The 26,644-nt window shown below is 45.7% G+C and overlaps 2 protein-coding genes across 2 annotated transcripts; both read left to right on the top strand.

The window, feature by feature from the left end:
• Positions 1 to 387: 387 nt before the first annotated feature.
• Positions 388 to 24,258, top strand: LOC311112541 (protein Shroom2-like). The gene is made up of 10 exons (XM_084155675.1): positions 388 to 958; positions 2,510 to 2,658; positions 14,468 to 14,608; positions 14,937 to 17,586; positions 17,849 to 17,934; positions 18,477 to 19,226; positions 20,012 to 20,602; positions 21,466 to 21,646; positions 22,079 to 22,351; positions 22,669 to 24,258. Exons 1-10 carry the CDS (start codon positions 749 to 751, stop codon positions 22,939 to 22,941), a joined length of 5,304 nt encoding a protein of 1,767 aa, XP_084011801.1. The 5' UTR covers positions 388 to 748; the 3' UTR covers positions 22,942 to 24,258.
• A 1,293-nt stretch (positions 24,259 to 25,551) lies between these two features.
• LOC311112203 (claudin-34-like) lies at positions 25,552 to 26,331 on the top strand (the record flags this gene model as incomplete). Its single annotated transcript, XM_084155227.1, has 1 exon — positions 25,552 to 26,331. One exon carries the CDS (start codon positions 25,552 to 25,554, stop codon positions 26,329 to 26,331), a length of 780 nt encoding a protein of 259 aa, XP_084011353.1.
• Between the last annotated feature and the right edge of the window lie 313 nt (positions 26,332 to 26,644).

The raw sequence follows: 26,644 nt of genomic DNA, 5'->3' as shown, positions 1-26,644 counted from the left end.
ATAGAATGAAACGTATAAAATGTCCAAAGCCCGTATTTACTACACTTTATTTTCGGCGTTTATCCAAAAACCCTCCAAAAACGCCATTCATATTCTCCATAGTCTTTGTCCAACGTCGAACCATGGCGGATTATAGTGCCTACAAAAAGACGCCATTGCTATTTCTGTCTATGCAGGTGTCTCATCGCAGGTGCCTGTCCCGTGCAGACCTTCAACACCGGGTTTTCACTGGACTCCGTCTTCTTTTCCAGTTCTCCTGAAGTAGGCTTGCCTAAACTATTTGATTTAGTACATTTTTGCTTTTAAAAATAATAACCATGTATTTTTCATACGTGTCAAAACTTTGGATTGTTGTCTGGTTGAGAAGCCAGCTGGTTGAAAATGATGCGTGAGGCATCAAATTATGCCTGTTGAATAGGCACAATTAGAGAGGAGGGTAGGTCTATGTTTTTTCATCACGGTTGGTTACTATGAGTGACGGGGAAAAGATGTCTGTAATGGAAAATATGAGGAAAGAAAGAGGACAATTGATATCGAGTCGCCGTTTTACCAGGATAAACTACAACTGTACAAGATGAGCGTTGTTATTTATCTGCTAAACGCATTATCGTGTCAGGAGTATGACAGGTGTTATGTGTTCACATATGACAGCAAATGATAGTGACTAGAAGTTAGTTGATCTTGTGAAATAAAACGGGGGCTAGTCGGGAACTTCTGATTGTCATAGTTCCCATCCCTCTTCAACACCATGGACGTCGTCGACTACAGAAGCGAGTTAAGGATGTCAGCCAGAGAAGTCAAAGCCTTCCTAGACGCGGACAGATTCACGGCTGTCGGGGACGGGATGCAGGATGATGTTGAATATAGATTTGTGGATGTCCTGCTGTTTGGTGGGGCGCCTTGGGGGTTCACTCTGAGAGGGGGTCTGGAGCACCGAGAACCACTGCTCATAACCAAGGTACATATCTATCTATCTATCTATCTATCTATCTATCTATCTATCTATCTATCTATCTATCTATCTATCTATCTATCTATCTATCTATCTATCTATCTATCAATGATGATTAGGAAGAAGAAATACATTCAGAGAAGCCTTGTTGACTTCACTTTAGCCACACTAGTTAACAACAAATGTGCAAACAAACAACAATAACAAGTACCAAATATCAATCATGCAAATATTTAAAAAAAAAATGTATTTATTTCTCCACTGTTATGGATGGATTTCACATTTCCTGTTTCACCTGATATGAAAATAAGGCTGTGTGGAGATTAAACACTGGAACATCAATATAGTTTCCTGATTGGTTAACTGCTTGTGTTCCATCAACACTCACATGTTTTCTCGCTCCAGAAATAGTTGGGGCTGTCTCCACACCTTTATGCCTTTGGTATGTTGCACATTTTCACCTTTAAACTTCTGCCCTGGCCAATATCTTGAGCACATCTCCACTAGTCACCACTAGTTTTGTTCTATGTGTGTTTGGAGGGGGCTGTGGCTGTCTTCCATACTCATCATAGCAGTACCAGGAACCAGTGAGGAATGCAGAAGTGAAGATAATGTGTGTTTGGCTGTGGATGACCAGGATTGGCTCAGTCATTGCTGCTCTCCAACAGAATGAGGAAACAGTTAGTTTATCTGTTTCCATTCTCCTCCCCTCTCCTGTACTCCTGTATGTGTAGAGAATAAGTGATGGAATGTGCAACAAGTCTACTCCAACCGTTCTCAAGTTGCTTATGGTTAAATGTTTTATCAGAGCTCTCAGGTTGCCACAGTATAATTCTTCCAGTGCAGGCTGGACACAATGGACTCAGCACGGATCCATGGTTACTGGCCACCATCTCTTACAGGGATTGGGTTTGCACCATAACGCCATATTGCTTGTGTTCTCCAGCTGTTCGTCACTTTCAGAAGCTACACAAAATAACAATCCATCCTGTTCATTTTAGATTATATAATTTACAAATACAAAATTGTACATCTCATAGTACTTAGTGACTTGCTCCCTTTGCTTGTCAGTAGTAGACTAGTCCCCCTCTGAACATTGAGACAGGGCTGGAGAGAGGGGATTTGGAAGGGTGGATATGATGGAACCATTTTTAATGAATTTGACTCAACGCCAGCATGGCAGGGTTGAAGAGAGGGTCCTGTCAACACAGTCTCAGTGGATGGAATGTGACATTCTTCTAAACTGATGAACGATGGAAAGTGAACTGTTATTAAAATATACTTCACTAATGAGACATTAAGTCTGACATGTTATTTTATTCACGTCACTATCAGACAGCATCCCTTGAATGGGCCTCCGTTTTCCCGGCCAACACTATCTGTGTGCAATTGTTTCTTATACTCTTCACTTCAGAAATGTTACCAGTCCCAAAATCTCCAAATTTGCCCCAGTATGTTATAACAGTTTTATTAATGATGTATAAACTACAGTACGTTTGAACTGTCTATAAACTGCTTATAAACACCTTAATGAAACATTCCTGTTGTGTGATTCAGGTGGAGGAGGGTAGCAAGGCGGCGACGGTCAGCCTGCAGGTGGGAGATGAGATCGTCAACATCAACACAGTTCCCATCAGTGGATCCAGGCAGGAGGCCATCTGTCTGGTTAAGAGCTCCCACAAGACCCTCGCCCTGGTCGTCAGGAGGTAGGCAATGAGCTGCAACTAAATTGCCCTTACACACATGCACAATACATTTCTATTGGATTGAATATGACCGACATTGAATAAGAATACAATACGGGATGTCTCAATGGGCCCTATCATAGACTGATTCTTGGGTACCATCTCTCCCATTGTGCTGAGAAGAAGTGCCCTGTGTTTAAAATGGTATATATCCCACTTACAGATGTGCATTCATATTTTCGTTTTATCTGAAACTGACACACAATATGAAATGCAGCACACCAGAGTTGGGCATATCAGGGAGAAAGTTTTTTGTTCAAGTGACTCAGGCTAACCTTAACCCACACAGACACTGTCTTGGAAACAAGAGGAGGTACATTTATTTGCATTTTAATGAGGGAAATAAGTATTTGACCCCTCTGCAAAACATGACTTAGTACTTGGTGGCAAAACCCTTGTTGGCAATCACAGAGGTCAGACGTTTCTTGTAGTTGGCCACCAGGTTTGCACACATCTCAGGAGGGATTTTGTCCCACTCCTCTTTGCAGATCTTCTCCAAGTCATTAAGGTTTCGAGGCTGACGTTTGGCAACTCGAACCTTCAGCTCCCTCCACAGATTTTCTATGGGATTAAGGTCTGGAGACTGGCTAGGCCACTCCAGGACCTTAATGTGCTTCTTCTTGAGCCACTCCTTTGTTGCCTTGCCGTGTGTTTTGGGTCATTGTCATGCTGGAATACCCATCCACGACCCATTTTCAATGCCCTGGCTGAGGGAAGGAGGTTCTCACCCAAGATTTGACGGTACATGGCCCCGTCCATCGTCCCTTTGATGCGGTGAAGTTGTCCTGACCCTTAGCAGAAAAACACCTCAAAGCATAATGTTTCCACCTCCATGTTTGACGGTGGAGATGGTGTTCTTGGGGTCATAGGCAGCATTCCTCCTCCTCCAAACACGGCGAGTTGAGTTGATGCCAAAGAGATCCATATTGGTCTCATCTGACCACAACACTTTCACCCAGTTCTCCTCTGAATCATTCAGATGTTCATTGGCAAACTTCAGACGGCCCTGTATATGTGCTTTCTTGAGCAGGGGGACCTTGCGGGCGCTGCAGGATTTCAGTCCTTCACGGCGTAGTGTGTTACCCATTGTTTTCTTGGTGACTATGGTCCAGCTGCCTTGAGATCATTGACAAGATACTCCCGTGTAGTTCTGGGCTGATTCCTCACCGTTCTCATGATCATTGCAACTCCACGAGGTGAGATCTTGCATGGAGCCCCAGGCCGAGGGAGATTGACAGTTATTTTGTGTTTCTTCCATTTGCGAATAATCGCACCAACTGTTGTCACCTTCTCACCAAGCTGCTTGGCGATGGTCTTGTAGCCCATTCCAGCCTTGTGTAGGTCTACAATCTTGTCCCTGACATCCTTGGAGAGCTCTTTGGTCTTGGCCATGGTGGAGAGTTTGGAATCTGATTGATTGATTGCTTCTGTGGACAGGTGTCTTTTATACAGGTAACAAGCTGAGATTAGGAGCACTCCCTTTAAGAGTGTGCTCCTAATCTCAGCTCATTACCTGTATAAAAGACACCTGGGAGCCAGAAATCTTTCTGATTGAGAGGGGGTCAAATACTTATTTCCCTCATTAAAATGCAAATCAATTTATAACATTTTTGAGATGCGTTTTTCTGGATTTTGTTGTTGTTATTCTGTCTCTCACTGTTCAAATAAACCTACCATTAAAATTATAGACTGATCATGTCTTTGTCAGTGGGCAAACGTACAAAATCAGCAGGGGATCAAATACTTTTTTCCCTCACTGTATGTAAACTTCCGACTTCAACTGTATTTGTGGAGACAATGTTTATGGCCTCAGGGACTGTGTATTGGTGCAACTCTAACCACTGACATGCATAGGCAGGACTGTCATTATACTATACACGTGTCATTCATAGAACATTGCTTGGTCATAAAGTACAGGATACCTTAGTTTGAACTGGAGGAGTGGAATGCTAACTGATCATTACTAAACCACAAAGGGCAGGGCCACAGGTTGTTATGGTTACACTAGGACTAAGTATGAACTTCACTTTTTTACACTCTTTCATCCGTGATATCTGCTATGCGTAGTAAAGCAGTGTGAAGTAATTTTTTTTACAGATCTCTATGAGATCTACCCAACAGGGAAGGGATGCAGGACATGGCATATATTATGTGAGCAAACTAACCCCTTCACACAACAGTGAGAGAAAGCCAGTGTAGAGAACATTGAAGACCGCCCTATAGGGGAAGGAATGCTCTGAACTTTGTGGCTTGTTCATAAAACACATTCTCACACATTCTCTGGTAGGTGTGAAAGTGTCAATGCCAGCAAATATCTCCTTCGTTCATTTACGACCAGACTGCTCCATAGCGAATGGTAGGCTCTGAACATGGGGTGGGATGTGATGTGCGTAATCTCATTATGGTCCCGTGTGGCTCAGTTGGTAGAGCATGGCACTTGCACCGCCAGGGTTGTGGGTTCGATTCCCATGGGGGATAGGTACAAACAGAATATGAAAATGTATGCACTCACTACTGTATGTCGCTCTGGATAAGAGCGTCTGCTAAATGACTAAAATGGCAATGAAAAATATATTGTCTGAGCTCCAAACGCTGTTAAACAACCACCGATGGGTGACATGTGAAGAAGGAAAAGATGATACACGGTTTGAAGCTGTGGGAGGATGGGTGGAGGTGTCTAGGCCTATGAGAGTGCCACGATACCAGGATTTTGACTTCGATACCAGGTTTAGTATCACAATACTCAATACTAGGGGTGTGCCGACCTGGCCAAACTCATATTCGTGATCGTATCCGTAATTTGACAGTTAATAGTCCGATCGGATCAGATGATACTCGTGATCGGCAAAAACTGAAGTGTTTTAATATATGCCTAAGTAGATGTCAAAATACCTATCTCCCTGCACGTTTATAGACCAAACAAGTGTGTGTCTGTGTCCTTAACTTCTAACGGGCCGGGCAGAAAAAGTTTGCTGTCACTCAGTCAGAGAATGCGCATCGGCGATTCATCTTTTTGTTCCCTACCCTCGTCCCGCTTGTTAGATATTATGCACATTGATAGCTTGCTAGCTAGCCAACGTCCTCGCCATTTGATTTATCCCAGTAGCAGGCAAACAGGAGGCAGCAGCAATCTAAATGATCAGACTGAAACATGCGAGGAGAAGTGATCAGTGAAATTATGAAGTGAAGCGAGTGGATGGAGAAATACAGATTCACTCTATCCAAGCAGAGCAGCAGGATCAACGTACAGCCCTCCATTCTCTTTCCAGACAGGCAAACTAGCTAGTTGAGTTATTTAGTCCGCGTAGCACCTTGCGCTTGATTGAAAGATGCGTGCTGCCACCCAAATGTGATTTTATTAGATTACGGATCATTACGAAAAATACTTTGAGCCTAATCGTATCAGGAAAATGTCACATATCCGTTACGATGCTAATTTTGTCCGACTACTCGGCACAACCCTACTCGATACTATCACAATACTCGATACCAAAACAATACCACATAAAAAAAAAGAAGGCAAAAGTCACGGAATGGCACTTGATACAGACAGATAAACAAAACAATTATATAATACATTTGACTTTGTTTGACTACATAACAACATAATGGTAATCATTTATTTGAATGTTAAATCTCTATTGATAAACTGGGTAATTCAAGATTGAGCTTGTTATGGCTGATTTCATTGTGCTGCAGATGACAATCTGTTTCCCTTCCATTTATTGTACTGATCAACAACATTTGCATAGAAGTAGCATATTTTATAAAAGTGCTCTTTAAAAGTCTCTTTAACCAGTAATGACGTCATTCATTAGGCAAGAGGGGGGCGGCCGTCAGAGCCCTATTCTCACACATACACACAGTCGTTGAGAGACGTTGTTTTAAGTGAATTAATTAAGTTTTGGTGGCAATTTGCTTTGAAATCAGCATATTTTGCATTATGGTTTGCATATTATCACAAAGTACCAGAGGGTAGTGAATGGATGTTAGCTTCAGCTGTAAGCTAGAAAGGGAAGTTAGCCTACAAAGCTGGAAGCTACTGGTATCTTCTTGTATTGTAAAGCGTTCTAGCCTATATGGACGTTTTGTGAACAGTAATTGACAGTTTCAACATTTCTAGCTACATGCCATGACACATTATTCAAGTGTGTTAACTTCTGTGCAACATGAGTGGGGAGCTAACATGAGCTACCCGCTCAGACTCCCAGTGCAGGCTGTGGAGCAGACACGGTGTGCTCGCGCTATGAAGGAGTCCGCACGCTTCACAGCCGAAACCGTTTGGTGGAGTTCGGGCATATATTATGACGACATTTTGTGATGTTTTGGATTTAGGTAAGTTTTTTTTTTTAGGCTGTTCGGGCACAAAACATTTTTTCTGGAGGCAAGCCGAAGTTCGGAGCCGAAGTATACGCCCCTTCATCGACGATTGGTCAACAGGAGGGATTCTTCAATAAAGTCTTTGTTGTCATTCAATGAGAGACTACTCGTTTTCATGCACATTCTTCACTGAAAAATACTGCACCAAACATCTTAGTTAGATGTAAAATCTTTGGGAAAAAACATCAATAATTAATGACAGATTTCTTGAGTTAGATTAATTCAGACTATTTTGAGGAAGTGTATTACTGGCTATGGCTTCTCAAAATGGACAAACAGTACTATTGCCGCTTTCTTTCTCATTTTTAAAGTGAAGGTCTTTTAATGGATAATGCGAGCACACTCTCATTCGGTTCGACTAGCCGCCAGCCAAACTGAAGCATGCTGACTCCTTAAGGGGGACATCAGCTGTGCTGATAGATAGACTTGATCCGTGAGACACATTTGACAGAAGTACTGAAAGTAACAAATTCTAGTACCGAACCGTTTTTCATGTTCTAGTATCGAAAAGGTACAGAAGTTTCGGTATACCGTGCAGCACTAATATATAGTGCCTTGGGGGGTGTATATTTACAATAGAAAAGCCCCAGTGTTGTGGTTTTCTCATGCTCCTCTGGCTGGCTGTCTGGGTCTGTGTCCTAAATGGGAACCTATTCTATAGTGCAATACTTTTCACGAGGGCCTATAGGGCTCTGGTCAAAAGTAGTGCACTGTATAGGGAATAGGGTGCCATTTGGGATGCAAACTAGGTTGTACACAGTAGAAATACTGCCCATGTCATGGCTTAGGAAGGGGGGCAGCAAGTCCTATACAGACTGACTGGGCCTCCCTTCTCATTGGCTGAGGAAGACAATGGGCCCATTGTCCAGACCTCTCTATCTCTCTCTCTGTCTGTGTGTCACGGCTGTTATTTCAGGTTAGATAATGACTCTTAAACGGCACAGAGGAGTATCTGGGGTGTAGGGGACAAGGATAGGGGCAGAGAGAGAGATGCCAAGTTTCGAAACATGGCGGACCTTTAGCCCACTTCACCTTGGCTCTCTGTCATCATCAGACATCACTCTGTCCAGAGACACCCATCGGTTCTGTTTCCCTTATGCTTCTTAAACATTTAAATCACATTGACAGACCCTTGATCATTCTGACTTTCAGCTCCGACTGCCCCACTACAGGTCAAACCCTTACTCATTATGACTCATTCATTACTCAGGAATGTTACCCTTTCAATGCCAAATGACAATGTTTTCTGAGATGACTTGGCCATTGAAAGTACACATTAATTTACGCACATCAATTATGTTACTTGCGCACATTTCAAGCGCTATAGCGGCATGTGAGGCTTATCAGTCGGCCACAAACACGTGATATACACTAGCTAGCCCATGACACCATTAGAGACGGGACCGCGGAACAAAAGGGGAACCATTTTCCATGTGAGTGCACCCTGTCAATCACACAAAGAGGGCCAGTTAGGGACATTGTTTGGGGAGCCAGGGCCAACCAGCGCTCTGTCCGAGGGGCTTTGTCTGGATTCCAAGGGCCTGGCTGGCTGGTCTAGCTGCCTGGCTGTGGCTGTGTCGTTGGGTCTTTCTACGTCAGGGACAGCTGGCGGTGGTAGGGGACCGTCACCACTCAACAGGCAGGGCCCCTGTGTGTGAAAAGACCACTGTGTGTGTGTGTGTGTGTGTGTGTGTGTGTGTGTGTGTGTGTGTGAATAGACCATAGCCAAACTGCCAACCTGCTGCGTTTTGGCACCCACCAGTAACTAGCTAATGACAATATGCTGGTCTAGAAGGCATGCAGAGTATTCATAGGTGAATTCTTTGTGGACCCCCTGTGGATTTGAGACATTAATGGGGGCCAATGATGGATCAACCCTGATTGATTTAGGCGTCCAGTATTGAATTTCCTCAATCAGATATTCACACCTCTGTATTGTATTCTGCTGTTAATGTGATTTCCTCTCTCCGGACTCTGGTCTTCTATACTCCCTGCTGCTAACCAGAACAAACAACTCCAGAAAGGATGGGATCAGTAGAAGAGGCACAACAACATGCCATCTAGTGGACGAAGTTGCTTTTTTATATGTAATATAAGCCTAGTGAATTCACGTAATTCCCAATGCTCTTTGAAAATCGGAACGTTTTTTATATGTAGTCGAATTTCCCTCTCTTGTGGTTTTTGTGTTCTTATAAACATGTTTTTTTTTTTCTGTTCAAGTGTGTTGTAGTACAGTAGGCCACACTTGAGGCATATACTTGCATAAAACAAACTGATAAAACATAATAAAAAAATGTAACCTGAATCCCAATTAAATATGTTCTAGTAGTTTAGTGTAAACGCATGCCTCATAACATCATACAAGGTCCCTGCTGACTGGCTCCTGCGTCTTAATGCCTGAATCCTATTACAACCTGTAAAGCCACAGGCATGGACTCACTCAGCTTAGAGAGAGGGCAAAGTAGTAAACTGTAAAAGAAAAAAGGTGGGAATTGACTGATTGTAACAGGTAAAATCTTATGCAAATCCTGTACGAACCAGTGTAAAATAATATGCTTTATTTCTGGTGTAGACTCCATAGTTTTTGGAGTATCTGGATAATACAATAAAATACTATCTGACTCTTTTAATGTGTTGTAGATTTAGCCTCCCCCCTCTTGGTGTGGAAAGTGGAATGTTCCATGTTGCCTAGGTGAGTTGACATTGCTCGTTGGGATAGGCTGTCCCACTAGAGCTCATTGTTTTCATCAGCTCTGCTTTGGGAAGGCAGTGTAGTCAAATGAGGACAGCCAGGCTCTGGGGGTGGTTGCTATTGTATCTCCCTTGATATGCCTGGCTTGAGAGGGTAGGAACAGGACTTCACTGAAGACATCATTTCAGGTATGCTTTTCTCTGTTATTCACTGTAATGGTAAGAGTAAGAGTTATCTAGAAGTGAGACTCACAGGACAGTGAGGACACTGAAACTATCTGCTGTAAAGCTTATCTTTTAGGAGTCTTAGCGTTTCAAAAATAGTATTTTGGTGGTGTATTTTGCTGCACAATGACAATTGTCTATATTGCTTTATTGTTCGCTATGTCACACTGAAGTTTTTTCTTCTTCCATTTGGAAGATTTGAAAACGGGGTTGCTGACAGCCAAAATAAAACAAGCACATCTTTTCAACTTTTCCTCAACTTTTAATTTAATTGGGCTGTGTGGTTAAATGATCCTTTAGGAGTTCTCGTATAGTCAACCTAAACATGTGAGGAGTGAGAGGAAGATCCTATAGTGTTTACTCTGTCAGGCAGGGAGTCTCCCATCCTTCAAGCAAAGCCCTGGATTAACACTGAGCCATTAACATGTCAGTGAGGGCCTCCTCTCCCCTCCCACACAAAGACAAACTGTTCTTCTCTAGAGTAAGCATTTACTCTGAGACCGACACTTGACCGTTTTGGGGTGACTTTATCAGATCTGTGTTCGTACGTATTAGGCCATCAGTCTGTTGTTCCAGATGTCTTTGTAGAATGAAGGTAAAGATGACTGGTCATCGTCCCTATTCCACAAACTATACACACTATTTTACAGGCTGGTATCTGAACCCTGTAGGAACAGAACGGCATGTAGCGTTGGTGTGGAGCCTGATGCTGAGGTATCCTCTCTGGAACCAGCCGATAAGCCCAGCTTTGATTACGCTGGCACTTTTTCTATTGTGTTGCTTGTTTCATTCAGCCTCCATTTAAAGGCCAGACACCAGGCAGCGGGGCTCAGTGGTCCTAGCCATAGCAGGGCACACTGCCTGATTCTGTTTTGGGTTGGTTCTCCTGTCCAGCAAGGTGGTGATTCAGCAGTTCTACGTCCTTATTAGAGTCACTGGTTTTTCACTGGTTAAATGAACCAGTTGGAAATAGCTCTTCTCTTTAGAAATGTTTACTCTTATTTTAAACTGGGATTGATTGTGTCTAGGGACCTGCAGTGTTGGGTTTACATACCTCAACCGCCAACCCCTCGCCATTCTGGAACGTAATGGTGGAGTATCTGTCAATGAAGTTTTTTCTTTGACTGCAGAACTAAACAATATCTACTGGGCCTTTTCTTTTCCCTCTGTATCAAGTTGCTGTGTTTTCCACCATGACTGGTATCATTCAGATAGAGTTATCTTGGCCTTGTCATTGTGGCGTTCACTAACGAGAGAGAGAGAGAGTACTATCAGTTGTTTTAATGTATTCTTCTCTCCATTGTCAGCTGACCTATGATTCCGTTCATTAAGTAGAGAGTTCTGTCTCGTCACTGCGATACAGCATAGATTCCAAGGGCAACTGTGTGGTGCACAGTTGTTGGTTGCCAATGACCTGTTTTGTAATGCTGTCTTCAAATCAGCTTTACAGATTCCTCTGGAATTGGAACTGTTTAAAACGAATGTCCAAGCTAACTGCAATTAGGTGAAACCCTGTTGATTGTCTCATGCCAGGACTAATATAGACTAATATAGACAGTGTGTGTGTGTGCTGACTGATGAGGCAAGCAATCTTACTTTTTCAACTCCATGCGAGTGGTTAATGGGCCGTGAGCCAATGAGAAAGCCCCATAGACTGATCTACAGCAAGGACACTGGGCATGACTAACCCTGGCCCCTCCCCTCCCGAGGTAAATCCCCATACTCCCCTAGGAAATCTCCTATTGACTACAACACTGGGAGGAGGACACACTTGTTGGAGCCACACTAAGGTGGAGTGTCAGTCAGTGTGTGTTCGTGTGGGTGAAGTGTGAGGTAGAAGAGCGCTGTGGTTGGACTAATGCAGCAGAAGTTATGGATGTGGAGGATTCCTTTGCACAGATAGCTGCTTTGCCAAAGAAGCTTTAATGGCTGCACGGGGTCTGTATAAGTGCCTTGTCCATCACTGAAGTGTCTTAAAGGAATGCACTGAGTAGAAAGGCTCTGAGGAGAGGAGCAGTCATTTTCAGCCTGCTTTATCAGTGCTCTCTGAGATGCTGTTATTTGCTAAAAGAGAGTGCATCTGAAATGCCACAGCAAGATTGATAATTATTTGGTAAGTTTTCTTTGATTTCTACTTATTAAGCTCATTGGACTTCCCTGTATCTCATCCGTCTCCCTATCTAATGCTGGGTCAACTCCACGCCGAGCGACTTATAATTTGGTTTCAATAAATCTCTTCTTTCAGTTTGAAATGCTAATTCACTCCATGTGTATTTACAAAGCTTTCCTCTTGATTTATTCTGGATTTATCTAAGCCTAAAGTTTAGGTTACACTTTTCACACTTGCTGCCTGCATAGCCTAGATATTCACACCCAATTGGGTCAGTTTCGCTACTGTTTGTTTTCGAATGTCGTTTTCACTGAAACCGGAGGAGGATTTTCTGAAACTAGCCCCAACGTCTCCTCCTCCTCCTCCTCCCTTCTGGGTAGCTGTGGCAGTTCAGCTGTAGCCTTGACAATAAGGACTCCTGACTAGAATGTCAATTTGCATTTCTATTGTGAGCTCTGTTAGGGTTCTGTTAGGGCAGCATATCGCTCTCAGGACCACTGACTGACTGGAGGAGGGAGGGAGTGTGTGTGTGCGTGCGTGTGTGCGTGACACGCTCTCTTTCTTTATGCTGCTTCTTATTGAGGAGGAGAGCTTCTCAGGTTGCCCTCTACCTCCCTCCCATAAATTAGCTTGACTCCATGAGCCAAGTGCCAGAACTTTTGGAAGATTGCCATCATTGATGTCCCACTTCAGACTGAGCTCCTTTGGGGTTGGCTGCCAAGCAAAATACATCTTCACATTCCTTTGGCCCCATGATGGAATGTAGGAGTCTTGTATCGTAGATCAGAGAGGTTAAGGATTTGAGTGGGTGGCTCTTAGCCTTACGCTTATACAGTATCTGTAGTCTACAATATGTCGCTCTTGTCTTGTCTAGTCCGTTCTGGTCGTGCCAACCGGGTTTGGGTCACAGGGTGAAGAATAGGGACTGAAAATGACATGTTGGACCATACCTGGGTTCAAATACTATTTGATATCATTTCACATTCTTTATCTGGGCTTGACTGAGCTTTCCTGGCACAATGGAACCAATAGAATAGTTGTAAAAGTGCAAATCCCACCCATCTGGCACTCCAGACAGGCTAAAGCAAACACTAAATGTATTTGAAATAGTATTTGAACCCAGGTTTGTGTTGAACAGACGCCAGCTTGGACATAGTGTGAAACCACTGATCTCATCTTTCTAATTGATTCAAAGGCTAAGCCTCCGCCTACACCATGCTGTTTACACTCAAGGGATCCCTCGGTCTGTCGCCATACAGCCATATGGCAGTGGGATGACCACCAGACAGACCATGTTAAAGGTCATTTCTATTCTGTCTAGTGTTGTTCTTCTAAATAATAAACAGATATTTCTCATAGATTACTACTGCAATGGTGGTTTCCTCTTGCGTTTTGAGGACTGATTCATCAAACGTCTTAGAGTTGACCTAATGAACTACTAATTATTAAGGTCTGTCACTCATGTTACATACCATTCAATGTACAATGAATATCAAGCATACATCTCTTATTGGCCAGAAAGGAGTGCACAGTTCTCATTGGTCAGTCACTGACAGTATACTGAGGATAGGTCCTTCAGTCCTTTGTATCTCAGTTGGTAGAGCATGGCTCTTGCAACGCCAGTGTTGTGGGTTCGATTCCCACAGGGGACCAGTATGAAAATGTATGTGCTCACTATTGTAAGTCGCTCTGGATAAGAGCGTCTGCTAAATGACTAAAATGATAGTGACCAGGGATTTGTTTTTGGATTTTGACAATATGTTATGTGTTCCTCCTCTGCTGCCTGCCCAGGAAAATGAAAATGGTGGATATTGTCTCACAGACCACCATGCCATCAGAATCAGAAACTGACATACATGTGGCCAGGAACTTTCTCACCAAGATATTACGAAGTTCCATGAGGTATTGTGGAATAGCAACCTCCTCCAGTACACTAGCTATCCCAAACCGATCCTTCAATGATCCCTTGTGACTTTCAATGTTTGAACCCAATCCCACTCCTTTGTTGATGTCACCCATTGCATCCCAGTTTCCAATATGTATGGTACTGTAGCTGTCTGTGGTCCTTGTGTATGTGTCAGATTTGTTTGGTGAAGGCTTCACATTTTATCCCATCTGTCTAGGTCTTCTATCTTCTACACAATTTAATGTAAAAAAAGAACATTTCCACATCAGATTGGTTTTTGTAGTAGTTTCTTGTTTTTACTGAATTACATATTTTTGTTACCTCTCTCCAACATGCATATCAGGAAGAACCGCTTCAAGGGGTGAGACTGAAATGAGAAAGCATTGTTTGTCTGTTACCTTCAATTTTTTAATAAGATGCATTTCAATAACATGCTTTCCTTAACCTTCTCCCTGTAGGAGGAATGAACCAGTCTCCCGGCCCCATTCATGGCACTCCTCCAAGTTCACAGAAGACCACCCCGAACCCACAGAGAGTCACATAGAGCCTCCACCTGCACCTCTACCTCCACCTGTGTGGCAGGTCAAACATGAAGTCAGGTGAGCTGCTGGAAGAATCTATGACCTCCTTCGCCTAGTGACAATGTTACACAGACACTGCCCTTTAGGGTCTTCACATTTCCTAAAGAAAGGTCAGAGCTACATTCAGAGAGTTTATGGTAACTCCATCTCAGAGGTAGGGGCAACCATTATTTTTATGGTGTTGTTCTCATCTCCAGTCATTGAATACACATATCAAAGTAGGTCAGTTATCAAAGAACAAGAAAACACTGAATAAAAGCATAATAAATGATCATAAAACCTAATCAAAATCTAATTAGCTACTGCTAACCAGATTATTAACACATTTTCTTGTATTTATTTCTAGTGCATCCGCAAAAGACCTTTCCAGCAGTGGGGACCACAACTCTAATCTACGCCAGTTATCCAGCCAGTTCAGCTCGGTGGGGAATATGGAGAGAGTAGAGCGCCCCTCACACCCCTACCCACCAGGATGCCTCTCCCCCAGCAGGTACCACCGCAGCGCTGAGCCTCTCTCTGGAAGTGGAGGGTCTGGTGGGAAGAGAGAATCAGCCTTCAGCTGTCTCTCCTCTACCAGCCCTCCCCCGGAGCCTGCTCCGGACCTAGACAACACTAACACTGCTGGGACAGAGGGCAGCATGTTCTATAAGGGGGTCCAGACTCAGAGCAGTGAGGGGGGAAGGCAGGGGGAGCAGCGCCACAGCCGGTACCTCCAGCTGCACCAGGGGGACGGAAGCTCAGAGAGCCCCAGGACAGTCCCAGAGGAGCAGCCTGGCTCCCGCTACTCCAGCTCAGGCTCTGGCAGATCGCACATAGGCCCTGTGTGGCACGTCCCAGAGAGGAGGAAGGTAGCAGCACCCCCCTCTCCTCCTCCTCCTCCCCTGCGCAGTGACAGCTTTGCTGCCACCAAGGTGTACCCTGCCTACACAGAGGGGCCTGGAGCTCCACCACACGGGCAGATGAAGGCCCAGGAACGAGGGGTGGACAGGTTGGCTGAGGCCCCAGAGAACAGCAGCTACAGAGGCCGGGGGCACCATATCTCTCATTACTCTCACAATGAGAACGGGCCAGACCCCAGGTGCAGTTACAACCCTCCACCCCACAAGAAAGACTTCCTCCACCCAAACATAGCAGCAGGAGCATCTGACTACAACCACAACCAGCTCAGCCACCCAAACAAACTGTTCTCGCTGTCTAGCCAGGACGTGAGACAGAGTCAGACTCCCTTCGCTTGCCTGCCCAACCACCAGCGGCAGTACAGCGACGAAAGCACTTTCTACCTGCAGACCAGATCCACCCCACATCCACCGAAGCCGCAGAGCGTCGGTAGCTACTACCACAGCCTCCAGGAGCTCCCTACCAACCTCTGTAACAGCAGGAACCACGTAAGGTCCTCCACCGCGTCCCTGTCCACCTCGACCATCGACCAGAACTATGACGGCGGAGGACACATCAGGTACTACTGCATCACAACCAAGCAGCCAGCCCAGCCAGAGACTCGTGTTAGACAGAGCAAAGCAGAGGTCTGGAGGGCTGACATGGAGCTAGCTAAGGGGTCCAACGACAGTGGCTCCACAAGTTCCTCCCACAAGACCAACAAGGTCAAGTATCCTCCTCATCCTCAGCAGCCTTACGCCAATAGCAACAGCAAGGAGCGGAACGGAAATTTAAAACCGGACAACGTTCTGCTTTATGAGCACACAGCCTCCAGTTCCTTATCTGGTAAACCTACCACTGAGGAGAAGGAGAGGGAGAGGAGGAGTGAGGGGCAGAGACCTTCTACAGAGGCTCAGCTTAGAAGCTCTTACTCTCCCAGTCCGCACAAGGACCACAAGGCGGCACCACTGAGAGAAGACCCTTGGGTCACTCAGGAGAACCATAAGATCTCTTCTCAAAAGACACCCATGCTCCACAGTCTGTCTCAGGAGAGTAGAAGCCTAGTTCAGGAGAGTAGGAGCCCCATGCTTCATTCTCTATCCCAGGAAAGTAAGAGCCTGGTGGAGAAGAATCACCCTGCTATGGCACCACCACCTCCATCCAACGGCGGGGGAGACAACAACCACCCCATACAGGAGGCTTTAACGGACAACACGGCAACGGGCAAACTGGCGAGACGCAGCGACCGATACGCCACCACCCTCCGCAACGAGATCCAGCTAAAGAGGGCCCAGCTGCAGAAAAGCCGGAGCGCGGCCACCCTGACCTGCCCCAGCGAGACGGAGGAGCCAGAGGAAGAGGAGACAGACCCGGGTGGGTGGAAGTCCACCTCCACCTCCTCCTCCGACGGCTCCTTTTCCTCCTCCTACAAGGATCACCTCAAGGAGGCGCAGGCTAGGGTCCTCCAGGCCACGTCCTTTAGGAGGAGAGACCTAGAACCTCCCGGTTCAGGGTCGGAGGCTCAGTTAACCAAACCCAACTCACACATAGTCTCCCGCATCGGCGGCCGCAAGCGTTTCCCTCTGAACAAGAGGGTCCACTCGTTCTCCGAGCCAGACAAGATCAACAAGCTGGGAGTGGAGGGTGAGGGAGAACTTCCCGTTGGAACAGCACGGTCATTTGTAGACCGGCGGAAGTTCTTTGAAATGGCTGCTAAACCTGCCTTCTGCAGACCCATCTCAACCATCCACAAGTCAGGCCAGCAGAGCTCCAGCACCACCTCCAGCACTGGGGAGCACGGAGAGAGCAAGGCCAGAGGGAGAGCCCACTCAGGGGACGCTGAGGAGGGCTGGAGGCCGGGCCTGGACAGTGAGAACTCCAGTGACCAGCACCCAGACCCCCTCAGCCCCGCAGGCAGACAGGCCCTACTGGAGCAGCAGAGGCTGGGGACCTTCGCTGAATACCAGGTCACCTGGAACATGCAGAGGAAGGCTCCAGACACAAAGACCCAGGGGAGGTACCACTCTGCCGAGAACATCCTGGACCAGGGAACAGAGGAGACGCCTGTCTGTGTCCATGAGAGGTCCAGATCATCTCCCTCACAAGACTTCTACACACAGGTGAGCGTTTCCATTGAATGTCTCTTAGTGGAGTGGTAGTAAAGTGAGCTTCCTTAGCATTAGCACAGACATGCATGAGTGTGTTTATAGATATAACAGTCCACTTTAGAATGTCTAAACATTAAACCAGCGGACCAGAGTGCTGTTTTAGTAGAAGGTTATATTGGGCCAGCTATATTATGGCATGGCGAGACCGATATTTCATAAATGAGACCTTGCAGAGGACCAATTGTAATTCGGTGTATTCCTCATTTTATTTCAGAAGATCCCTGTGCCATGGAGAGACTCTGTTGAAAAGCCGTATCTGGATCACAGACAGGACCAGCAAGGAGGCAGTTGCACCACCAGGTGAGCATTCCACATTATTCTCTTCTCCATTCTAGTTTCTGTTCTCAGATCAGTTACAACCTATCCACCTATTGTTGGAACACATTTCAAGGTGATAGTGATCTAGTACTCTGTTGACGGTGCAGTAACGTACACCCACATGTACATGAGTGTGTACTATAGTATAATAACAATAGCAGTTTGAGTTAGGGTAGGTGGGTAGCATGCCAGTTCAGCCCAGGGGCAGTTTTCAGGTGATCAGGGTTTGGGAGGGACCTGCCCCGCCCAGGTAAAGCTAAAAGTGTAAACCAATCCTGTTTCAGGCTATCACAGTCAACTCCGGTCTCAGGTTGTAAACCCACTCGTTGCTCCCTGGGTGTTATTACAGAGATTAGTTAATATTTTTTGTCTGTTTATAAAGAATATATACAGTAAGGGCTGAATTCGTGATAATAAAATGTATAAATCAATTCAGAAAGGACTCTGCTCCTCATTTCAGTTGAAATGTGCTTAGTGTGAGTATGTTGTTGTCTTTGATTTGCCTCTTCTGTTCTGTTTGACAGAGGGCAGAGCGAGAGCCGAGACAGAGAGCAGCCCGACCAGTTCCCACAGCCTCCACAACCGTCTATTCCAAGACTGACGGACACAGAACCACAGAGCAGCAGAGACGTGGCCACCCCCACCCCCCTCCCTCTCCCTCACCCCTCTGACCACCGACACAAACGTGACTCTGCGGACCCCGCCCACGACCTCCCCGCTCTCCCCCCGTACCCCTCCAACCACACCCACAGTTCTGTGTTTGAGCAACCACCACCACCACCACCTCCAACGCCTGCTCCCAAGCCCCAGAATACAGGCCTCATCATCATGCCACATTGGCCTCTCCTAGGCCTGGAAACCTCCTCAACCACATCCTCCTCCTACGGACACTCTTCCCAGGAATTCCTGCCTGGTCCTGGCTCCCATCAAGCTGACCCAGTAGAACCATCATCCAGCAGCATCTGCTCTCCCCACGGCACAGAGCTGGATCCTGCCCCAAACCAAGCCTCCTCCTTGGGCTCCACCCAGCTCCCCTCTCCCACCCCGGGGAGAACCGCTGGACTGGACACAGAGGAGGAGGAGGGAGCAGCTGATTCAACACTAGAGCCACCCTCCTCCTCCTCTTCCCACTCTCCTTTTTTCTCCTACCAGCCTCCCAGTCTGACAGTTCCCTCTTCAAATGGGACTAGTTCTCCTTCTCCTCAGTTTGCTCCTCAGAGGCTGACGGACCAGCCCCCGGTCTCTGTGTCTATGCAGGATGAAGCCCAGAGCAGGTAAGCACTAAGCAGCTTAACTGGCATTCTGAGGCCTGTCTCCTCAGCTCTCCTCAAACTACTGTACACTACTGTACAGCCTTACGTAACTAACTGGGGATTGTTGTCCTGTGTTGCTTTACTTACAGTAAGTAAGCCTTGTCCGAGCCAGAGCGGCCCCTAATTACAGGAGCCTATCTCCTGATTCTGTAGCGTGAGTCAGCTGGATTTGAAGTCTTATTTCTTTATCGTAGTAGCAGCACATTGATAGAGGAGGCTATGGAAGATGATTTGGAATTATATGGTATGATGTGCCACTGCCACAGACCAGAATGCACTGGTTTAGAGTTTTCTTATGATCCATTTCCCAGTGATTTGATTTCAGCTGTGCAGCATTGGGGCACATACAGTATTCTTGCTACAGTAGCCAGGACATTAAGCCTGGAAACAGAAGGCTGTCATTTTATTTGGTTATATGATTGAATGACTTTATGACCTTTCAGTGGATGGCGCTGTTCCATCCCTTTAATTATCGTTGACTCAACCTGTCCACTGTCAGTCAGTAACATGGACTGTAAGCTTGTATATGGTAGATGTGACTCACTTGTGTTTCACAGAGCAACTCCTGACATAAAATCAAATTTCTGTTTCAGTAAACTGAGCTGGAAATTAGACTAAAGGTTCAACAATTTGTTTATAATATCATTGTGTCATTTTAAGTGACAGCATCTATCACAATTGTCAAGTTTTCTCATAATACATTTTATTACTGTAAGTTAACACCAGTTACGGTTGTTTCTCTACAGGCCAGAGAACAGGACGAACGCTGTGATGGAGATGAGCAGTGTAGGGAAGAAAGTCCCTGTGAAAATCGTCCACGCTGAGAGCACCACAGAGAGGCAGAGCCGCCAGTACCTGCTTCACAGTGAGAGAAATGGGGCCCCTGGAGTTTCAGAGGGGCCCGACCTTCCCCCACCCCAACCGACCAACCTGCCCTCCCCTGAGCCGCAGCCCTACTCCCTGTTCCGTGCCTACACCCCCTACACACGCCATCGGCCCCAGAGTCCCCAAAGGGACCCAACCCTCACTGTAGCCCCAGAAGAGGCCCTGTCCCCTGGGCAGTCTCAGACCAACGGCCCCTCCGGTACCTCCACCATGGGTCCCCAGCAGCCTCAGAAGAGTAACTCGGAGGAGGATGTGAAGAGAGAGGAGCTGGCCAGAGACATCATGGACAAGGACAAGTCTCTGGTGGACATCTTGGACCAGAGTAAGATGAAGACCACCATGGATCTGATGGAGGGGATCTTCCCCCAGGGGGAGCAGATCCTGGATGGGGGGCACCAGAGGAGAAAAGTCTCCCCCAAACAGGGATTGCCACCCAGGGGCATGGATGACAGGTGAGCTGACTGGGAATGGGATCTGGCAGTCCAGAAATATAACATTCATGAACAAATTCACTGAGCATTTACTGGTAGTCATAACATAGTCTAGATAATCACTCATCGTTCTGTGTATTTTTGTGTAGTTACATTTTTATAAGACAATGACTTCAACTCTCCCACTTCAGAGGTGTTTGTTCAGATGAGTTAAAAAAAGACATTATAGTGTTGTGTTAATATTTCTTCCCATTGAGAGGATGAGTAGAGGGAAATGTATACATGACTAAAACACATTAGTCCAATTCTAAACACCTGATCAGCCCATAGACTGTGGCTCAGTCTCTACACAGATGCCCCCTGCTGGCAATATATTAAATCACAGACTACAACTGAACACAATGGAGGAGGGGCATAAACCTTCCATTTTACCTGCGATTTTAACAGACCTCTCTGAGATCTTAGAACTGGCCCATCGATACTGAGTTATCACCTCCTGCATCTCAAATGACACCCTATTGCCTACTTTCTTCTCAATAGTATTACACTACATAGAACTTACAGTACTAATAACCAGAATTATAAACCGGGAAGTTTGGTTCCTGGATGCTGATTGGCTAAAACAGCATTCCAGACGTGTGTATATCAGACAATAATGACGCAAAACTACTTTTATATTTATGTTGGTAACCGGTTTATAATAGCAATAAGGGGTTTGTGGTATATGGCCAATATACCACTGCTAAGGGCTGTATCCAGGCACTTCGCTTCGTGTTGTGCTTAAGAACAGCCCTTAGGCGTGGTACATTGGCCATATACCACACGTCCTTGGGCCTTATTGGTTAAATAACCCTCTGCTTTCTGTCTGTCTCTATCCCGTCCAGGAGAGAGGAGGAGGGCCTGTCTGCCGCCACAGGGTCCCTGGTGACCAGCTCCTCCTACTACAGTACGTCTGCCCCCAAGGCTGAGCTGCTCAACAAGATGAAGGACATGCAGGAGGACGAGCTGGAGGAGCTGGAGCAAGACTCAGAGGACGAACTGGACATCAACCTGGCCAGCAAGAAGGTACAGAAACACAGGGTACTGACCCTGTAAAACAGGTTTCTCCAACCCTGTTCCTGGAGAGCTACCCTACAGGACGGTAGCTCTCCAGGAACAAGGTTGGAGAGTCCTCAAGGTTGGTGTATGTGACAATAAAACATATTACTATTATTATTACTGACTGTTTCATGCCATATCAATCACTGGTCATCAATCCATCTCCTGGAGAGTCACAGGACTGCAGCTTTTCCCCAAGTTTAGTGTCATCATACCCGATTCAAATGTTCAACTGATCTTCAACACTTTGATTAGCTGAATGTGGTTCACTACTGAGCCGAGACAAAAACCTGCCGTTCTGCAGCTCTCCAGGACCAGGATTGAGGAATAGTGCTATCCAGTATGTGAAATGGCTCCCTTGAATGTCATCTCCTTGTCTGTCCCTCTTTCTCCCCACAGCAAGAGCTGATTGACAGCCTGAGTAAGAAGCTTCAGGTGCTGCGTGAGGCCAGGGAGAGCCTTCAGGAGGACGTCCATGATAACAACTCTCTGGGGGACGAGGTGGAGGCCACGGTGCAGAGGGTCTGCAAGCCCAACGAGCTGGACAAGTTCAGGATGTTCGTGGGAGATCTGGACAAGGTGGTCAGTTTGCTGCTGTCCCTGTCCGGCCGACTGGCCAGGGTGGAGAACGCGCTCAACAGTCTGGAGGAAGACACCACACCAGAGGAGAAGGTAGGGTCAGGGTTAGGGTGGAGGTTAGTAGTGGTAGCGGTGTCCTCCCTTAACCTATATCTCCCCACGCTACTCGTGAGGCAGGATTAGATGGTTAACACTTATCCTCATTAGCTCAAAGCTATAGTAGTATTACAAACCAGAGTAAAGGGATGTTTGCATTTACCAACGTACAATATTCATGTTCAACACTAATTGATGTGTGTACTGTGAGTTAATCAGGAAGTTGTTCGACTGATTCCATCATAACTGCTTGCCTGCATTTGTTAGTATCCCTCTTACTGATCTGCCCCCTCTGTCGGCCCTCCCGCTCTCAGCGCACCCTGTCAGAGAAGAGGAAGCTGTTGATCAGACAACATGAAGACGCCAAAGAGCTCAAGGAGAACCTTGACCGGCGGGAGCGCCTGGTTTACAGCATCATGGCTGCTCACCTCAGCCACGAGAGCCTGGCAGACTACCAGCACTTTGTCAAGATGAAGTCAGCCCTCATCATCGAGCAGCGCAAGCTGGAGGACAAGATCAAACTGGGAGAGGAGCAGCTGAAATGTCTGCTGGATAGTTTATTGTTGGAGCAGAGGCTGCTGTTCTGATGATGTTTAGTGCAATCTGAGATCCTTGGAACGTCCCTACCCTAAACCTTAACCTTAACCCCTACCCTAACCTTAACCCTTACCTAACCTTAACCCATACATTTCAACTTCAATATGGTGACGTCAGAGCTGGGACGTCCCAAGGATCTCGTTTAGACTTTTCCTTCTGACAATGGACACACAGAGGCGATGTGGTGTACTGACACAGACTGGCCACTAGAGAGCCTCAGAGAGGCGCGGGTGGACTTGATATGACGGAGGAGACTGTGTGCTGTGTGTAGTTGACTGACTTGAAGCCTGTTACATTTCAGTTCCACACTACAGACAGGAGCTGTTTTTCTGTGCTGAAGAAACACCCTGTTTCTGGATTTAAAGTAGCTCCTTAGAGGAAATTCATTAAGATCGATGAAACTTTGCTTTGCTAAATGTGTTTGATTCAGGGATGTTGGTGAGGCCTCATGGTGAGGCCTGTGCTCTCAAATGATTCTCAAGATGAGGCGGCGCGTCTCTGTTTTATATAATGCGTGTTTGAAATATGTTGTTTTTAGTAATTTATTGTAGCCTTTTAAATATTTACAGATGACATTGACATTTCAGGTAAACTCACCTATAAACCTACTTTGTAGTTCATTACAATACAAATTGTATATATATTCTTATTGTGAAGTATAGGTTTTATAATTAGATCATTAACTGGGGTTTTCCTCTCTGGGACAGTGCTGGTTTGGTTCAGAAGTCTAAAGTTATTTTCATATTTGCCTAAACAGTACTTGTCTTTCATATCATCCTACACACATCACTAATAGCTACAGCACAGATGGGTATGTTTTCAACCAATCTTGTTCTCAGGCCCCACTTCCCGTACTATAGTATGGTATTCCTTGACAATGTTTATTGGTTACTGGTCTTTTTTATTCCAAAAGTATAAAAAGGTAATTAAACATTTGAAATCAGTTGTGGGCGGCAGGTAGCCTAACGGTTAGAGAGGCCTAGTGTGGCACCCCCCCGCACCCCCTGCAAAACCTGTATATGTATGTCTTTTGGAGGAGTTGGGTTAAAAGCGGAAGTCACATTTTGCAATCGACCAATAGAGTGATCTTAATCTTAAAATCAAGATCAAGGACCGAATTAGCACTTTCTAGTCCCAGAATTCCCCTGTTTAGGGACCTATCTCAACCTGACGTTGTGCCTGGGCGTCTGCCACTGTGAACACTAAAGGATTTTAATGTACACTAAGTATGTGTATACTTTGTATAACCGTGCAAACATGCATTGTACTCTCACATCAATTTGAAGACAATAAACAGTATGACTGATGGTCTTGGTATTTGTGAGCTTATTACCCAACAGTGGCCATAACAACAATGACTAAGCTAAGAAATGTCAGGGTTATAAGTGTGTCCTGATGGTTAATTAGCCCTGCCTTCCCTTCCTCTTTCTGGTGAATAGCAATAAAAGAGTCAATCATTCACAGAGATTTTATGTTCACAGAGATAGTATGACTGTGACTTTATGTAGTCCAAGACGAGGAAGTGTCGGCTTTTTTTTGTTTACAGTGGTATATAAATGGCCAATTTTCATACATGAAGATGAATGGCCGGCCCGGCACACTGCCTGCTGATCTGTAGCTCTCACCACCACAACCCTGTCAGAACTAACAGAGGTAATGTGTTGTTCGTCAGATGTCCGTTTGTATTTCGATTTATCACCACATCCTGTGTATTTGATTATCGATCTACCATGCTTTGTCAGGCTTTTACGTCATACAGTTGATTTATAAAGGCAATTTTCAGACAAGGTAAACAAATTGCTAGATTTTCATAGTGATACTTGGGTGCTCAAAGTCGACATGGGGATTAGGTTGTTTAATGACATTTGTCAAGGTTTTCTAAAAGTATAGTATATGCTTTAACCCACTGTAATATATTCAATGAATGTGTTCACATAATATTCTGGGTTTGCATGTGTCTTTGAACTAATTTGTTCATTTTAACAACAACCTCAGTAATTACATGTAAAAAAATATATATATTATCCCACATTCGTCATACTCGTATAAAAGTTGATTCTGTGTGCTACATTATGGCAGGCAATAAACCTGCGTCATACTACAGCTTTTGAGGTAGTTCAAATGGGGACATAGAATCTATTGAAAACATCTAATTGATGTGTCCCTATCCACGGCATTTAATCCCCAATGTAATTCCCATGTTTGTAGACTGTGTCATGGCACCAGTTGCCTCAGCCATTCAGTCGTTGTTCTCACAGTTTGTCTTTCCTCCTCAAGTATGTATTGTATTGTGTTGAGGCTCTTCACATTCACAGGTGTGTTAGCTGCCTGCTGTCACCACATTCATGTTTTTTTCCTCTCAGAGGGAAGCAGGTGCTTTGTTTTCCGGGTATCCTAGAGACCGCAGGACCGGATCTGTGAAAAACGACGACGTATCCAAGCCTCTTCCTTAATATGAGGTGTGAGTCTGGAGCCTGAGGGTGAAAAACACGATCATTAAGTGATGAGGGGGCTTCAGTTCATCTGTAGGCAGACTAAGAGGACTGTCGGTGGATTATCTTGGCTATCTGTTTAAGGTGAGGCTCTCTCAGTGTTATGATATGACATACCTGGTTCACACGGCTCACCCTCAGTTCGTCAGCCTGTGGTTGAGCGCCGTGGGTTGGGTCCTTACCGCGGTGACCCTTGGACTCATCCAGTGGAGGGTCTGGCACGTGGCCGACTTAACCTTCATCACCTCAGGAGTGGCCTGGGTCGGGATCTGGAGGGTGTGTTTCTATAGCCATACACTCGTGACCTCTAAGTTCAGGGTCATGTATTGTCAGAGTATGGCGCTGTCGGACGGCTTCACGCCCCCGGAGGTCGCCACGGCCCAGGTGCTCGTTCTACTAGCGCTGATCTTGGGGTGCTGTGGGAACGCCGCCGCCGTCTACGCACTCAGGAACGTCTATTTCGGACTGGAGAAGCAGACACCTATCCGCTGTGCGTTCACAATGGCTGGTACTCTGTGCTTGTTGTCAGCCGTGTGTTCTCTCATACCTCTCCTGTGGAACTTGAACTCAGTGGTGACCAACCAAACGATTGCGTTCCCTCCGAACTTCCACATGCCCCCTGCACCTGTGACCCAGTCCGCGGGGGCAGGTATCGGGGTCGGGATCATAGGGTCGTTCATGGTGATCATCAGTGGAGTCATCTTCATCTCCTACAGGTTCCCTGTCAAGATAGGACCCAGAGTGGAGCCTTCTCGTCCAGAGGCACGACACTTTGATGGGTCAAGTGTTGGGACATTGTCCCCTGGGTCTGTGGGACACAGTAGGGATAGTCTGAGTAAATCTCAGGCCAGGGACAATCCCGCCTTCCACTCTGATGAGCACTTGTGATTTTTGTTTGTTTCTGAAAACAGACATCTGAGTTGACCATATTAAATGTTGTAGTTGAAGCATTGAAGCAGAATAGCCGTTTGATGAAACTATATGGTTAGTATGAGAACCCTGTATAACGACTTAAAGGAGCAATCTGCAATTGTTACATACAATTTTTGAATTTTAAATTAATTATATTCACTGAGCATACCAAACATTAGGAACACCTTCCTAATATTGAGTTGCATATATATAAGCTTGTTTTACTCCATTCTTTGTAAACAATGTAATTGTAAACAAACACTGTATAGCGTTAAAACTATAATATCAA

This window comes from Coregonus lavaretus, assembly GCF_964263955.1.
Source record: "Coregonus lavaretus genome assembly, chromosome: 38".
In the NCBI taxonomy this organism is placed as follows: domain Eukaryota; kingdom Metazoa; phylum Chordata; class Actinopteri; order Salmoniformes; family Salmonidae; genus Coregonus; species Coregonus lavaretus.
Note: the sequence above shows the minus strand (reverse complement) of the source record. Positions and strands in the feature narration are given on the sequence as shown.